Here is a 16,387-nt window from a genome sequence, read left to right as displayed (position 1 = left end):
TCAACCACCTTGCCCCCTCCTAACTCACCTTGCTAAGCTGCTCCTTCCTCAACAGTAAAATGAAGATGCAATACATGTTCTCCTGCCTACTAAGAAGCAGCATGGCTCAGTGGAAAGAGCCCGGGCTTTGGAGTCAGAGGTCATGGGTTCAAATCCCGGCTCCTCCACTTAATAATAATAATAATGATAGCATTTATTAAGCGTTTGCTATGTGAAAAGCACTGTTCTAAGTGCTGGGGAGGTTACAAGGTGGTCAGGTTGTCCCACGGTGGGCTCACAGTCTTAATCCCCATTTTCCAGATGAGGTAATTGAGGCACAGAGAAGTTAAGTGACTTGCCAAAAGTCACACAGCTGACAAGCTTCGGAGTCGGGATTTGAACCCATGACCTCTGACTCCAAAGCCCGGGTTCTTTCCACTGAGCCATGCTGCTTCTCCATGCTGCTTGTCAGCTGTGTGACTTTGGGGAGGTCACTTCACTTCTCTGGGCCTCAGTTCCCTCATCTGTCAAATGGGGATTAAGACCGTGAGCCCCCCGTGGGACAACCTGATCACCTTGTAACCTCCCCAGTGCTTTGCACATAGTAAGTGCTTAATAAATGCCATCATCATTATTATTATTACTAAGACTGTAAGCCCCAAGTGTCACATGGACTGGGTCCGAACCGATGATCTTGTGTCTACCCCAGTGCTTAGAGCAGTGCTTTACACATAGTCAGCGCTTAACAAATACAGTAATTATAATAACAGTAGTAACCTCAACCAACTACTCAAGCGCTTAGTACAGTGCTCTGTTCTCATTAAGTGCTCAATAAATGCCATTGAATGAATTCCCCCATTCTCTCCCTCTCCCCCTCCTCACTCCTCCCTTCCAGAACTCCCATCCGTCAGTCAGTCAGTCAGCCGTATTTATTGGACACTTAGTATGAGCAGAGCACTGTACTAAGCGCTTGGGAGGGTACAGTGTATAACAGACACATTCCCTGCCCACAGCGAGCTTTCAGTCCAGAGAGGGAGACAGACATCAATGCAAATAAATAAATAAATTACCCATCTGGACATCAGTGTTGGGGCTGCCCCTGATTCCAACCCCATCTTTCAAGTTTGTTCATTCATTCATTCATTCATTCAATCGTATTTATTGAGCGCTTACTGTGTGCAGAGCACTGTATTAAGCGCTTGGGAAGTACAAGTCGACAACATATACAGATGGTCCCTACCCAACAACGGGCTCACAGTCTAGAAGGGGGAGATGGACAACAAAACAAAACATGTAGACAGGTGTCAAAACCGTCAGAATAAATAGAATTATAGGTACATGCACATCATTAACAAAATAGAGTAGTAAATATCTACGAGTAAAATAGAGTAATAAATCTGAACAAATATATATAAGTGCTGTGGGGTGGGGAGGGAGGTAGTGTGGGGGAGGATGGGGAGGGGGAGAGGAAGGAGGGGGCTGAGTGTGGGAAGGCCTCCTGGAGGAGGTGAGCTCTCAGTAGGGCTTTGAAGGGAGGAAAAGAGCTAGCTTGGCGACATGTGCAGAGGGAGGCCATTCCAGACCAGGGGGAGGACGTGGGCTGGGGATTGACGGTGGGACAGGTGAGAACGAGGTCCAGCGAGGAGGTTTGCGGCAGCAGAGGAGCGGAGGGTGCGGGTTGGGCTGGAGAAGGACAGAAGGGAGGGGAGGGAGGAGGGGGTGAGGGGATGGACAGCCTCGAAGCCCAGGGTGAGGAGTTTTTGCTTGATGTGAAGGTTGACAGGCAGCCACTGGAGATTTTTGAGGAGGGGAGTGACATGCCCAGAGCGTTTCTGCACAAAAACAGAGTGAAGTATAGACTGAAGCAGGGAGAAACAGGAGGATGGGAGATTAGAGAGGAGGCCGATGCAGTAATCCAGTCGGGATAGGATGAGAGATCGAACCAGCAACGTAGTGGTTTGGATGGAGAGGAAAGAGTGGATCTCGGACATGTTATGGAGGATGTTATGTTACGGCGATGTTCGTTCGGAAGAAAGCGATTGGACAGAGCAATTGCTTCCTCCCCTATTGACTAATATGACATTTATTACGTGCATACTATTTCATTCATTCAATCGTATTTATTGAGCGCTTACTGTGTGCAGAGCACTGTACTAAGCGCTTGGGAAGTACAAGTTGCAAGATGATCAGATTGGATACAGTGATGGCATTTATTAAGTGCTTACTATGTGCAAAGCACTGTTCTAAGCACTGGGGAGGTTCCTTCTATAGCCCAGCCCACACCCTCCGCTCCTCTGCCGCTAACCTCCTCACTGGGCCTCGTTCTCGCCTGTCCCACCATCGACCCCTGGCCCACGTCCTCCCCCGGGCCTGGAATGGCCTCCCTCTGCCCATCCGCCAAGCTAGCTCTCTTCCTCCCTTCAAGGACCTACTGAGAGCTCACCTCCTCCAGGAGGGCTTCCCACACTGAGCCCCCTCCTTCCTCTCCCACTCCTTCCCCTCTCCATCCCCCCCGCCTCACCTCCTTCCCTTCCCCACAGCACCTGTATATATGTATATATGTTTGTACGGATTTATTACTCTATTTATTTATTTATTTTACTTGTATATATCTATTCTATTTATTTTATTTTGTTAATATGTTTTGTTTTGTTCTCTGTCTCCCCCTTCTAGACTGTGAGCCCACTGTTGGTTAGGGTCCGTCTCTGTATGTTGCCAACTTGTACTTCCCAAGCGCTTAGTACAGTGCTCTGCACACAGTAAGTGCTCAATAAATACTATTGATTGATTGATTGATTGATTACAAGGTGATCAGGTTGTCCCACGTGGGGCTCACAATCTTAATCCCCATTTTACAGATGAGGTAATTGAGGCCCAGAGAAGTTAAGTGACTTGCCCCAAGTCACACAGCTAACAAGTGGCGGAGTGGAATTTGAACCCATGACCTCCTCTGACTCCAAAGCCTGTGCTCTTTCCACTGAGCCACGCTGCGCTGGACATAGTTCCTCTCCCCCCTTGGGATAATAATAATAATAATCGTGGTACTTGTTAAGTGTTTACTGTATGCTGGGGTAAATTCAAGATAATTGAGTTGGTTACAGTCTTTGTCCCATGTGGGGCTCACAGTCCTAATCCCCATTTTACAGATGAGGGAACTGAGGCCCAGAGAAGTGAAGTGACTTACCCAAGGTCACACAGCAGACAAGTGGCAAAGCGGGATTAGAACCCGTGATCTTCTGACTCACGCTCTATCCATTACACCATGCTGCTTCTCAGGAGCAGGGGAGGGGAGGAAATGGGCCCAGAGAGGTTAAGAGAACAGTCTGAGGTCACCCAGCAGGCCAGTGGCAGGGCTGAAATTAGAATCCAGGTTTCCTAACTCTGAGGTCCCGAGCCCTTGCGGTTCTTGTGTCTCCTCCTTGGCCTCCCCAAGTCCACAGTGGAGATGAAGCCAAGGGCTCATTAGGTACTCCTTTATCTGGGGTGATAATTGTAATCTTAGTGGCATTTGTTAAGCGCTTACTATGTGCCAATCAAGGTACTGTGCACTGGCGTGGAGACAAGATAATCGTCACATATTTACTATATTTTCATTCATTCATTCATTCAGTCGTATTTACTGAGTGCTTACCATGTGCAGAGCACTGGACAAAGCGCTTGGGAAGTACAAGTTGGCAACATATAGAGACGGTCCCTACCCAACAACGGGCTCACAGCCTAGAAGGGGGAGACAGACAACAAAACAAAACAGGTAGACAGGTGTCAAAGTCATCAGAACAAATAGAATTAGAACAATAGAATTTAGACTGTGAGCCCACTGTTGGGTAGGGACTGTCTCTATATGTTGCCAACTTGTACTTCCCAAGCGCTTAGTACAGTGCTCTGCACACAGTAAGCGCTCAATAAATGCGATTGATTGATTGATTGATTGATTGAATTATAGCTAGATGCACATCCTTAACAAAATAAATAGAATAGTAAATATGGACAAGTAAAATAGAGTAATAAATCTGTACAAACATATATACAGGTGCTGTGGGGAGGGGAAGGAGGTAGGGTGGGGGGGATGGGGAGGAGGAAAGGAAAAAGGGGGCTCAGCCTGGGAAAGCCTCCTGGAGGAGGTGAGCTCTCAGTAGGGCTTTGAAGGGAAGAAGGGAGCTAGCTTGGCGGATGTGTGGAGGGAGGGCATTCCAGGCTGGGGGAAGGACGTGGGCCGGGGGTCGACGGCGGGACGGGTGAGAAGGAGGTACAGTGACGAGGTTAGCGGTGGCAGGGGAGTGGAGGGTGTGGGCTGGGCTGGAGAAGGACAGAAGGGAGGTGAGGTAGGAGGGGGCGAGGGGATGGACAGCCTTGAAGCCCAGGGTGAGGAGTTTTTGCTTAATGCGTAGGTTGACAGGCAGCCACTGGAGATTTTTGAGGAGGGGAGTAACATGCCCAGAGCGTTTCTGCACAAAGATGATCCGGGCGGCAGCATGAAGTACAGACTGAAGTGGGGAGAGACAGAAGGATGGGAGATCAGAGAGGAGGCTGATGCAGTCATCCAGTCTGGATAGGATGAGAGATTGAACCAGCAAGGTAGCGGTTTGGATGGAGAGGAAAGGGCGGATCTCTGCAATGTTGTGGAGGTGAGACCGGCAGGTTTTAGTGACGGATTGGATGTGAGGAGTGAACGAGAGAGCGGAGTCGAGGATGACACCAAGGTTGTGGGCTGTGAGACGGGAAGGATGGTAGTGACATCTACAGTGACGGGAAAGTCAGGGAGAGGACAGGGTTTGGGAAGGAAGATCAGGAGTTCAGTCTTGGACATGTTGAGTTTTAGGTGGTGGGCAGACATCCAGATAGAGATATCCTGAAGGCAGGAGGAGACCCGAGCCTGGAGGGAGGGAGGGAGAGCAGGGGCAGAGATGTAGATTTGGGTGTCATCAGCGTAGAGATGATAGTTGAAGCCGTGGGAGCGAATGAGGTCACTGAGGGAGTGAGTGTAGATAGAGAACAGAAGGGGACCCAGAACTGACCCTTGAGTAAGGGGATGGGACAGGGAGGAGGAGCCCGCAAAGGAGACTGAGAATGAATAGCCGGAGAGATAAGAGGCGAACCGGGAGAGGACGGAGTCTGTGAAGCCAAGGTTGGATAGCGTGTTGAGGAGAAGGGGGTGGGCCACAGTGTCGAAGGCAGCTGAGAGGTCAAGGAGGATTAGGACAGAGTAGGAGCCCTTGGATTTGGCAAGGAGGGGGTCATCGGTGACATTTGAGAGGGCAGTTTCGGTGGAGTGTAGGGGACGGAAGCCAGATTGGAGGGGGTCGAGGAGAGAGTTGGCATTGAGGAATTCGAGGCAGTGGGTGTAGACGACTCGTTCAAGGAGTTTGGAAAGGAAGGGTAGGAGGGAGATGGGGCAATAACTAGAAGGGGAGGTGGGGTCAAGAGAGGGTTTTTTTTTTAGGATGGGGAGACATGGGCATGTTTAAAGGCAGAGGGGAAGGAAGCAGTGGAGAGTGAGCTGTTGAAGATGGAAGTTCAGGAGGGGAGGAGGGAAGGGGCAAGAGATAACCTGATAAGCTTGTTTCGATTCCAGCACTTTAGTACAGTACCTGGCACATAGTAAGCGCTTTACAGATATCCTAAAAGGGAATGACAAAAAAAAAATCAGTTTTTGAATCCCCATTTTACAGTTGAGGAAACTGACATACAGGGAAGTGAAAAAAACTGATAAGCTTGTTTCGATTCCAGTGCTTTACTACAGTACCTGGTACATAGTAAGCACTTGACAGATATCCTAAAAGGAAATGACAAAAAAAATCAGTTTTTGACTCCCCATTTTACAGTTGAGGAAACTGACGTACAGGGAAGTGAAAAAACCTGATAAGCTTGTTTCGATTCCAGCACTTTAGTACAGTACCTGGCACATAGTAAGCGCTTTACAGATATCCTAAAAGGAAATGACAAAAGAATCAGTTTTTGAATCCCCATTTTACAGTTGAGGAAACTGACGTACAGGGAAGTGAAAAAACCTGATAAGCTTGTTTCGATTCCAGCACTTTACTACAGTACCTGGCACATAGTAAGCACTTTACAGATATCCTAAAAGGAAATGACAAAAGAATCAGTTTTTGAATCCCCATTTTACAGTTGAGGAAACTGACGTACAGGGAAGTGAAAAAACCTGATAAGCTTGTTTCGATTCCAGCACTTTACTACAGTACCTGGCACATAGTAAGCACTCTACAGATATCCTAAAAGGAAATGACCAAAAAAAAATCAGTTTTTGAATCCCCATTTTACAGTTAAGGAAACTAACGCACAGGAAAGTGAAAAGACTTGCCCAGGTCCCACGGCAGTTAAGTGAGGAGGTGAACCCTCCCACTTCCAGCCTGGGAGCTCGTTGTTGGGCAGGAAATGTGTCTGTTCTATTGTATTCTCCCAAGTGCTTAGTACAGTGCTCTGCACACAGTAAGCGCTCGATAAATACGACTGGATGGATGGATGGATGAAGGAACCCAGATCCTCTGACTCCCAAGTTTGTGCTCTTTCCATAGAGCCATTGTGCTTCCCTTTAGGGTCAGGGAAGGAGGTGTGGGGCTCCAGATGAGATGAGTAACCCCGAGGGAGAGGGCTACTTGATTCTGATCAGATGCCTGTCCAGAGGGAGATAATTATCACCCAAAGGAAAAGAGACCAACCTGTCAGGAAGTAGTCCGGAGGACGAAGGACAGCAGTTGTTTGGATCGAAATTTTGACCCACAGAAGCCTGACAGCTCAATCAATCAGTACATCAACCAAAGGCATCGATTGAGCGCTTACTGTGTGCAGAACGCTGTGCCAAGCTCTTGGGAGAGTACAGTACGATAGAATGGGTAATAATAATCGTAATTATGGTACTTGTTAACACTTACTAGGTGCCAAGCACTGTTCTAAGCGCTGGTGTTGACACGAGTTCATCAGGTTGGATACAGTCCCTGCCCCATGGGCTCACACTCTTAAACCCCGTTTTACGGATGAGGTAACTGAGACCCAGAGAAGTGAGGTGACTTGCCCAAGGTCCACCCAGCAGACATACAGAATCGCTGCCCTCAAGGAGCTTACAAGATAATGGGGGAAACAGACATTAAAATAAATGAGATAAGGGAAGCGGCCCAGCATAATAATAGTAATAACGATGGTATTTGTTAAGCGCTTACTACGTGTCAAGCACTGTTCTAAGCGCTGGGGGGATACAAGGTGATCAGGTTGTCCCACTTGGGGCTCACAGTCTTAATCCCCATTTTACAGATGAGGGAACTGAGTCACAGAGAAGCACCCAAAGTCACACAGCTGACAAGTGGCGGTGTTGGGATTAGAACTCATGCCCTCTGATTCCCAAGCCCGGGCTCTTTCCACTGAGCCACGCTGCATCATCATCATCATCAATCGTATTTATTGAGCACTTACTATGTGCAGAGCACTGTACTAAGCGCTTGGGAAGTACAAATTGGCAACATATAGAGACAGTCCCTACCCAACAGTGGGCTCACAGTCTAAAAGGGGGAGACAGAGAACAAAACCAAACATACTAACAAAATAAAATAAATAGAATAGATATGTACAAGTAAAATAAATAAATAAATAGAGTAATAAATATGTACAAACATATATACATATATACAGGCGCTGTGGGGAAGGGAAGGAGGTAAGATGGGGGGGATGGAGAGGGGGACGAGGGGGAGAGGAAGGAAGGGGCTGAGTGTGGGAAGGCCTCCTGGAGGAGGTGAGCTCTCAGTAGGGTCTTGAAGGGAGGAAGAGAGCTAGCTTGGCGGATGGGCAGAGGGAGGGCATTCCAGGCCCGGGGGATGACGTGGGCCGGGGGTCGATGGAGGGACAGGCGAGAGCGAGGTACGGTGAGGAGGTTAGCGTTGGCAGAGGAGCGGAGGGTGCGGGCTGGGCTGGAGAAGGAGAGAAGGGAGGGGAGGTAGGAGGGGGCGAGGGGATGGACAGCCTTGAAGCTGAGAGTGAGGAGTTTTTGCTTCATGCGAAGGTTGATAGGCAATCACTGGAGATTTCTGAGGAGGGGAGTAACATGCCCAGAGTGTTTCTGGACAAAGACAATCCGGGCAGCAGCGTGAAGTATGGATTGAAGTGGAGAGAGAAACGAGGATGGGAGATCAGAGAGAAGGCTGATGCAGTAGTCCAGACGGGATAGGATGAGAGCTTGAATGAGCAGGGGAGCGGTTGGGATGGAGAGGAAAGGGCGGATCTTGGCAATGTTGCGGAGCTGAGACCGGCAGGTTTTGGTGACGGCTTGGATGTGAGGGGTGAGTGAGAGAGCGGAGTCGAGGATGACACCAAGGTTGCGGGCTTGTGAGACGGGAAGGATGGTAGTGCCGTCAACAGAGATGGGAAAGTCAGGGAGAGGGCAAGGTTTGGGAGGGAAGGCAAGGAGTTCAGTCTTCGACATGTTGAGCTTTAGGTGGCGGGCGGACATCCAGATGGAGATGTCCTGAAGGCAGGAGGAGATGCGAGCCTGGAGAAAGGGGGAGAGAGCAGGGGCAGAGATGGAGATCTGGGTGTCATCAGCGTAGAGATGATAGTTGAAGGATATGGACAGGAGATCTGTGGGGCTGAGGGTGGCACGGGCAACAGAGAGCTTATGGGGTTCAGACCGGAGGGCATAGACGCCGCCGAAGGGAGAGCGAAGGGGAAGAGAGAAGTTAGGCGGGGAAGGCTCCTTGTACGAGATAAATAATAATAAATAATGATAGCATTTATTCATTCATTCATTCAATCGTATTTATTGAGCGCTTACTGTGTGCAGAGCACTGTACTAAGCGCTTGGGAAGTCCAAGTTGGCAACATATAGAGACGGTCCCTACCCAACAGCAGGCTCACAGTCTAGAAGACTTTATTAAGCGCTTACTATGTACAAAGCACTGTTCTACGCGCTGGGGAGGTTCCAAGGTGATCCGGTTGTCCCACGGGGGGCTCACAGTCTTCACCCCCATTCTCCAGATGAGGGAACCGAGGCCCAGAGAAGCGAAGTGACTTGCCCGAAGTCACGCAGCTGACAATCGGCAGAGCCGGGTATTCGAGCCCATGACCCCTGACTCCCAAGCCCGGGCTCTCTCCACTGAGCCAGGCTGAGATGTGATTTTCGGAGGGCGTGGGCTGTGGACTGGGATTTCGCAGCCAGCGGATGAGTCACCGGCTTGTCAAAGTGTTGGGGCTGGCGGGGGTGTTTGGGTCTCACACACCACAACAAACACACACAGAGGCGCGCACACACACGGTGCTGCCACTCCCCTCCCTGCCAGAGCCGCAGGCCCCTGCGTTCCTCATTCCCCAGTCCCCCATCCCCTGGTGGCGAGGGATTGGCCCAGATGGTCCTCCGTCTGTTGCCATGGAAACCCATCCGAATTGCAGCGCGGTTGCCACGGTGATGGGAGATGCCCACAGGCCACTGTTCATTGGCCTAAAGGGGGAGGGGTGGGCCCTGGGGGGAAGCGGGGAAGAGAGGCCAGGGGCGGGCCGGGGGTGGATTTCTCTTCTGGAGGTGGGGGGTCCTGTCCGGGGGGGCCGCGACGGCGGACCTTTTCGGGAAGGCCGGCCCCGCGCCGCTGGCCCTCGTCTCTTGCCTCCCAATAATAATAATAATAATAATAATAATAATAATAATGATGATGATGGCACTTCTTAAGCGCTTACTATGTGCAAAGCACTGTTCTAAGCGCTGGGGAGGTTACAAGGTGATCAGGTTGCCCCGCGGCGGGGGGCTCACGGCCTTCATCCCCATTTGACAGACGAGGTCACTGAGGCCCAGAGAAATGAAGTGACTTGCCCAAAGTCAACCAGCTGACAAGTGGTGGAGCCGGGATTTGAACCCATGACCCCTGACTCCAAAGCCCGGGCTCTTTCCATTGAGCCACGTTGCTTCTCTACCAACTCCATTGGGTCTCCTGCCACCCCTTCTACTTTAGGGCCCACCCTGAGCCCCTCCTGAAACTTCTGAACTTCCAAGTTTCCCCAGCCGTCAGCTCAGGGCCCCCGTGTACCTGTCCCGTGTACCCGTCCCGGCCCTCGAGTTCCTCCGGCCGGCAACTCGGAGCCCCGTGTACCTGTCCTGACTCCCCAGTTCTTCCAGCTGTCAGCTCGGGGCCCCCATGTACCTATCCCGTGTACCCGTCCCAGCTCCCGAACTCTTTCAGCCAGCAGCTTGGAGCCCGTGTACCTGTTCTGACTCTCCAGTTCTTCCAGCCGGCAGCTCGGAGCTCCGTGTACCTGTCCCACGTACCCGTCCCAGCCCCCAGGCTCCTCCAGCCGTCAGCTCGGAGCCCCGTGTACCTGTCCCGGCCCTCGAGTTCCTCCGGCCGGCAGCTCAGAGGCCCGTGTACCTGTCCTGACTCCCCAGTTCTTCCAGCTGTCAGCTCGGGCCCCCCGTGTACCTATCCCGTGTACCCGTCCTGGCCCCCGAACTCTTCCAGCCGGCAGCTTGGAGGCCTGTGTACCTGTTCTGACTCTCCAGTTCTTCCAACCAGCAGCTCGGAGCCCCGTGTACCTGTCCCACGTACCCGTCCTGGCCCCCAGACTCCTCCAGCCGACTGCTCGGCTCCCCATGTACCTGTCCCGTGTACCTGTCCCGGCCCTCGAGTACCTCCAGCCAGCAGCTCAGAGGCCCGTGTACCTGTCCTGACTCTCCAGTTCTTCCAGCTGTCAGCTCGGGGCCCCCGTGTACCTTTCCCGTGTACCCGTCCCAGCCCCTGAACTCTTCCAGCCAGCAGCTCGGAGGCCCGTGTACCTGTCCCACGTACCCGTCCCGGCCCCCAGGCTCCTCCAGCCGACAGCTCAGAGCCCCGTGTACCCATCCCGTGTACCTGTCCCGGCCCTCGAGCTCCTCCGGCCGGCAGCTCAGAGGCCCGTGTACCTGTCCTGACTCCCCAGTTCTTCCAGCTATCAGCTCGGGGCCCCCGTGTACCTATCCCGTGTACCCGTCCCAGCCCCCGAACTCTTCCAGCCGGCAGCTCGGAGGCCCGTGTACCTGTTCTGACTCTCCAGTTCTTCCAGCCGGCAGCTCAGAGCTCCGTGTACCTGTCCCACGTACCCATCCCGGCCCCCAGGCTCCTCCAGCCGACAGCTCGGAGCCCCATGTACAAGTCCCGTGTACCTGTCCCGGCCTTCGAGCTCCTCCGGCCGGCAGCTCAGAGGCCCGTGTACCCATCCCGGCCCCCAAGCTCCTCCCAGCCGGCAGCTCGGAGCCCTGTGTACCCATCCCATGTACCTGTCCCGGCCCTCCAGCTCCCACGGCCGGCAGCTCGGAGCCCCGTGTACCCATCCCGGCACTTCCTTCACCCTGCCGGTCTCTTGAGTTGATTTGGCAAAAACAGAGACCACAGGCTGAAAGGTCCAAACACTGCCTGGGAGCCAGGGCTCCTGGGTTCTAGTCCCTCACTGGGCCTCTGTTCTCCCTTTTCCACCCTTGAGTACACGACTTCTGGATGTCCCAAGGAGGGGGAACCCTTCTTCCAAGCAGCGAGGATGCCAAAGAAGACTTGTCGGCACCCCTCTACACTGCAAGCTCACTATGGACAGGGAACGTGCCTGCTAATTTTGGTTTTTTTTTTAATGGCATTTATTAAGCGCTTACTACTACTACTACTACTACTACTACTACTACTACTAATGATGGCATTTATTAAGCTCTTACTATGTGCAAAGCACTGTTCTAAGCACTGGGGAGAGTACAAGGTGATCAGGTTGTCCCACGGGGGGCTGACAGTCTTCATTCCCATTTTACAGATGAGGGAACTGAGGCCTAGAGAAGTGAAGTGACTTGCCCAAAGTCACACAGCTGACAGTTGGCAGACCCGGGATTTGAACCCATGACCTCTGACTCCAAAGCCCAGACTCTTTCCACTGAGCCATGCTGCTTCTCTCAGCGCTTACTATGTGCAAAGCACTGTTCTAAGCGCTGGGGAGGTTCCAAGGTGATCAGGTTGTCCCACGGGGGGCTCACGGTCTTAATCCCCATTTTACAGATGAGGGAACTGAGGCCCAGAGAAGTGAAGTGACTTGCCCCAAGTCACACAGCTGACAGTTGGCGGAGCCAGGATTTGAACCCGTGACCTCTGACTCCAGAGCCTGGGCTCTTTTCATTGAGTCACGCTGCCTCTCTGTTGGATTGGACTCCACCGAGCGCTCAGTACAGTGCTCTGCGCATATTTAGCACTCGATAAATGCCACTGATCGATTGACTCTTCATAGTCCTGCATCGTAGGGAATGTGTCTGCTATCGAATTGGACTCTTCCAAGCGGTCAGTATAGTGCTCTGCACATAATAAGCGCTCAATAAATACAACTGAATGAATGAATAATAAGCACTCAATAAATACTACTGATTGATTGACTGGCAGTGGTCCCACGTAATAGGGACCGTGCCTGCTATTGAATTGTACTCTCCCAAGCGCTCAGTACAGTGCTCTGTGCATAATCAGTGCTCATTAAATACCACTGATTGGCTGGCTGTGGTTCCACGTCTTAGGGAATGTGCCTGCTGTTGGATTGGACTCTCCCAAGGGCTCAGTACAGTGCTCTGCACATAGTAAGCGCTCAATAAATGCTACTGATTGACTGGCTGTGGTCCCACATTTTAGGGAACATGCCTGTTACTGGATTGGACTCTCTCAAGGGCTCAGTACAGTGCTCTGCATATAATCAACGCTCAATAAATACCACTGGTTGACTGGCAGTGGTTCCACATTGTAGGGAACGTGCCTGCTATTGGATTGGATTTTCCCAAGGGTTCAGTACAGTGCTCTGCTCATAATCAGCACTCAATAAATACCACTGATTGACTGGCAGTGGTCCCATGTTGTAGGGAACGTGCCTGCTATTGGATCGGACTCTCCCAAGCGCTCAGTACAGTGCTCTGCACATAAGTGCTCCATAAATACCACCGACAGATTGACTGGCAGTGGTCCCATGTCTTAGGGAACGTGCCTGCTATTGGATTGGACTCTCCCAAGCGCTCAGTACAGTGCTCTGCACATAATAAGTGCTCAATAAATACCACCAGTAGATTTACTGGTGGGTGGTCCCACACTGTAGGGAACGTGCCTGCTACTGGATTGCACTATCCCACGTGCTCGGTACAGTGCTCTGCACCTAAGTGCTCAATAAATACCACCCATAGATTGACCAGCCATGGTCCCACATTGTAGGGAATGTGGCTGCTATTGGATCGGACTCTCCCAAGCGCTCAGTACAGTGCTCTGCACCTAATCAGCGCTCAATAAATACCACCGATAGATTGACCGGCAGTGGTCCCACGTTGTAGTGAACGTGCCTGCTATTGGATTGGACTATCCCATGTGCTCAGTACAGCGCTCTGCACCTAATAAGTGCTCAATAAATACCACCGATAGATGGACCAGCACTGTTCCCACATTGTAGGGAATGTGCCTGCTATTGGATTGGACTCTCCCAAGTGCTCAGTACAGTGCTCTGCACCTAATCAGCGCTCAGTAAGTACCACCGATAGATTGACGGCAGTGGTCCCATGTTGTGGGGAACGTGCTGCTATGGGATCGGACTCTCCCAAATGCTCGGTACAGTGCTCTGCACCTAATCAGCACTCAGTATGTACCACCGACTGTTTGACCAGCAGTGGTCTCACGTTGTAGGGAACGTGCCTGCTATTGGATCGGACTCTCCCAAGCGCTCAGTACAGTGCTCTGCACCTAATCAGCGCTCAATAAATACCACCGATAGATTGACCGGCAGTGGTCCCATGTTGTGGGGAACGTGCTGCTATGGGATCGGACTCTCCCAAGCGCTCGGTACAGTGCTCTGCACCTAATCAGCACTCAGTAAGTACCACCGACAGTTTGACCGGCAGTGGTCTCACGTTATAGGGAACGTGCCTGCTATTGGATCGGACTCTCCCAAGCGCTCAGTACAGTGCTCTGCACCTAATCAGCGCTCAACAGATACCACTGATCGATCGATCGACTGGTCGTGGCGGCATGTGTCATCCAATGGATCAGTCACGTGATCCCTTACCGCCCCCGACCCCTTCCCCCCGGTGACCCCGGCGACCTCTGAGCGTCTCGGAGGCAGTGGCACAGTCTACTTGTACATATCCTATTTATTTTATTTTGTGAATATGTTTTGTTTTGTTGTCTGTCTCCCCCTTCTAGACGGTGAGCCCGCTGCCGGGTAGGGACCGTCTCTTTGTATTGCAAACTTGTTCTTCCCAGGCGCTTAGTACAGTGCTCTGCACACAGTGAGCGCTCCGTAAATACGATTTGATTGATGGATCGATTGCCTTTATTGGCGCGCTCCTGCTACAGTGCGGACGGGCGTCGCGGACGGACCCGCGCTTTGGCAACAACATCCCGGGGGTGGGGGGTGAGGTTGGAGGGGAGAGGGCGGCCCAGGGGTCCGTCCGAAGCCCCCCGGGACCCCGGGGCCAGTGGCCCGGTCCCGCGCGGGTAGGCCTCAAGGGTCGGCCCACCGGGCGCGGACTCTCCGCGACGACGTTGCGGGGGTCGGGGGAGCCCCGAGGGGTGGGGGCCGGCGTTAACAAAGGGGGGGCGGCTATAAAAATACAAATGTGACGTGGAAGTCCCTTAGAAAGAGGCGGAAGATGGGTCTCCCCGGGTGATGGGGAAGGGGATGAGGGGAGGCCGGGCCAGAAGCTCATGCAGGGGGGCGGCCCAGAGACCCCAGCTGTGGGACCCCCGGTGGGGGGGCTGGCCGGGGGAGCCCAGATGGGGGGTGGGGAGGGGGGCTTCGTGCAGGGGGGGCCGGGGGGGGGGACCCGGGGGGCAGTCTGGGGCTCCCGGGGAGGCCTAGGCCCTGGCCTTCCCGTGTCCGTGTGCGAGGCCGCGGCCTAAAGTGCGTGAGTCGGGGGGCTTTTTGGGTGGGGGGCTTTGGGAGAGGGGAGAGGGGGGAGAGGGGGTGAAAGGGGGGGGGGTCCCCCAGCCTCCACGGTGCTGAAGCGGACAGCTCCAGGCCGGACACCAGGAAGGCGGGAAACCGACGAAGGGGACGCCGGCGGCCTCGACGCCGTCCAGCGGTCCGGGCCGGGGCTCGGGGGGGGGGCGTCCCCTACACTCCAGGCGGCGGCTTCTCCCCCATCCCCTTCAGGACGTCGTCTATCCGGTCATCCTCGATCACCACTGCGAGAGACGGGAGCGTCAGGGCCCGGCGTCGAGGCCTGGTGCCCGGGAGGCCCCGTCCCCCTCGGGGCTGGGACCTTAGTGGACGCCCCCCCCCCCCCCCCCCGCCCGGGCCTCGTACCTCTCTTGGCCCGTCCGATCTGGCCCAGCTTGGGCGGCCTCTTGGCCTGGTTGGCCGCGAAGAAGGCGTTGGGGTCCTGCAGGCGGCAACCGAAGGAGAGGTCGGGCCCTTCGGGGTCGGGCCCGAAGCGGCCCATCTTGTCCTCGCCGTAGGGCAGGATCTCGGACATGGTGAAGGGCCGGGGGGCTCCCCGGAGGAGGAGGAAGAGGAGGAGGAGGAGGAGGAGGAAGGGGAGGAGGAAGGGGAGGGAGGAGGGGGAAGAGGGGGTGCGAGGCCCAGGAGCTGGGGGACCCCTACGGCAGGAGGGGACCCGGCGGAAGGATGAAGTCATGCGGCATCCGGGACTGTGGAGATGCTCCCAGGCTGGGCCCTCCCCTCCAGCCCCCTCCCCTCCCGGACCGCCGCCGGAGGAGGAGGAGGAGGAGGAGGAGGAGGAGGAGGAGGGGACGGGGGGCGAGAGAGGAATGCCAATGAGAGGGAGACACTGCGGCACAGCCCCGAGGGGGGCACCGGGAGGGAGAGGGGCGCCGGGGGGCTGGGGAGAGGGAGGGAGGGGAGAGGGGAGAGGGCAGAGGACAGGAGGCCAAAGAGAGAAGAGGAGAGAGAAGGAGAGGGAGAGGAGTGGGACAGGAGGGGAGAGGGGAGGGGAGAGAAGGAGAGGGAGAGGTGAGAAAGATCAAAGGAGAGGGGAGGAGAGGGAGAGGAGAGAAGAGAAAGAGCAAAGAAGAGAGGAGAGGGAGAGGAGAGAGGGGAGGGGAGAGGAGAGAGAGGAGGAGGGGAGAGGAGAGGAGAGAGGGGAGGAGAGGAGAGAGGAGAGAGGGGAGGAGAGGAGAGGGAGGAAAGAGGAGAGAGAAGGAGAGGAAGAGAAGAGAAAGATCAAAGAAGAGGGGAGGAGAGGGAGAGAAGAGGAGAGAAGAGAAAGAGCAAAGAGAGGAGGGGGAGAAGAGGGAGAGGAGAGGAGAGAAGAGGGGGGAGGGGAGAGGAGAGGGAGAGGGGAGGAGAGGAGAGGAGAGAGGAAAGAGGAGAGAGAAGGAGAGGGAGAGAAGAGAAAGATCAAAGATGAGGGGAGAGAAGAGGAGAGAAGAGAAAGAGGAAAGAAGAGAGGAGAGAGAGAGGAGAGGGAAAGGAGAGGAGCGAGGGGAGG

At 53.8% G+C, this 16,387-nt stretch overlaps 1 protein-coding gene across 1 annotated transcript; it reads right to left on the bottom strand.

Annotated features, from left to right (window-relative positions):
• Window positions 1-14,747: 14,747 nt before the first annotated feature.
• On the bottom strand, window positions 14,748-15,754 carry CAMK2N2 (calcium/calmodulin dependent protein kinase II inhibitor 2). The gene is made up of 2 exons (XM_038750776.1): window positions 15,244-15,754; window positions 14,748-15,122 (listed from the first exon to the last, which is right to left on the bottom strand). Exons 1-2 carry the CDS (start codon window positions 15,572-15,574, stop codon window positions 15,052-15,054), a joined length of 402 nt encoding a protein of 133 aa, XP_038606704.1. The 5' UTR covers window positions 15,575-15,754; the 3' UTR covers window positions 14,748-15,051.
• Window positions 15,755-16,387: the final 633 nt, after the last annotated feature.

Source organism: Tachyglossus aculeatus, chromosome 1 (genome assembly GCF_015852505.1).
Source record: "Tachyglossus aculeatus isolate mTacAcu1 chromosome 1, mTacAcu1.pri, whole genome shotgun sequence".
Lineage (NCBI taxonomy): Eukaryota > Metazoa > Chordata > Mammalia > Monotremata > Tachyglossidae > Tachyglossus > Tachyglossus aculeatus.
The sequence above is the reverse complement of the archived record's forward strand: the minus strand, read 5'-3'. Positions and strand labels throughout refer to the sequence as shown.

Coding starts and splice junctions, on each gene's coding strand:
- CAMK2N2 (XM_038750776.1), bottom strand. CDS start 15,574: ATGACTTCATCCTTCCGCCGGGTCCCCTCCTGCCGTAGGGGTCCCCCA. Junction 15,123..15,243: donor GATCGGACGGGCCAAGAGAG/GTACGAGGCCCG, acceptor CGTCTCTCGCAG/TGGTGATCGAGGATGACCGG.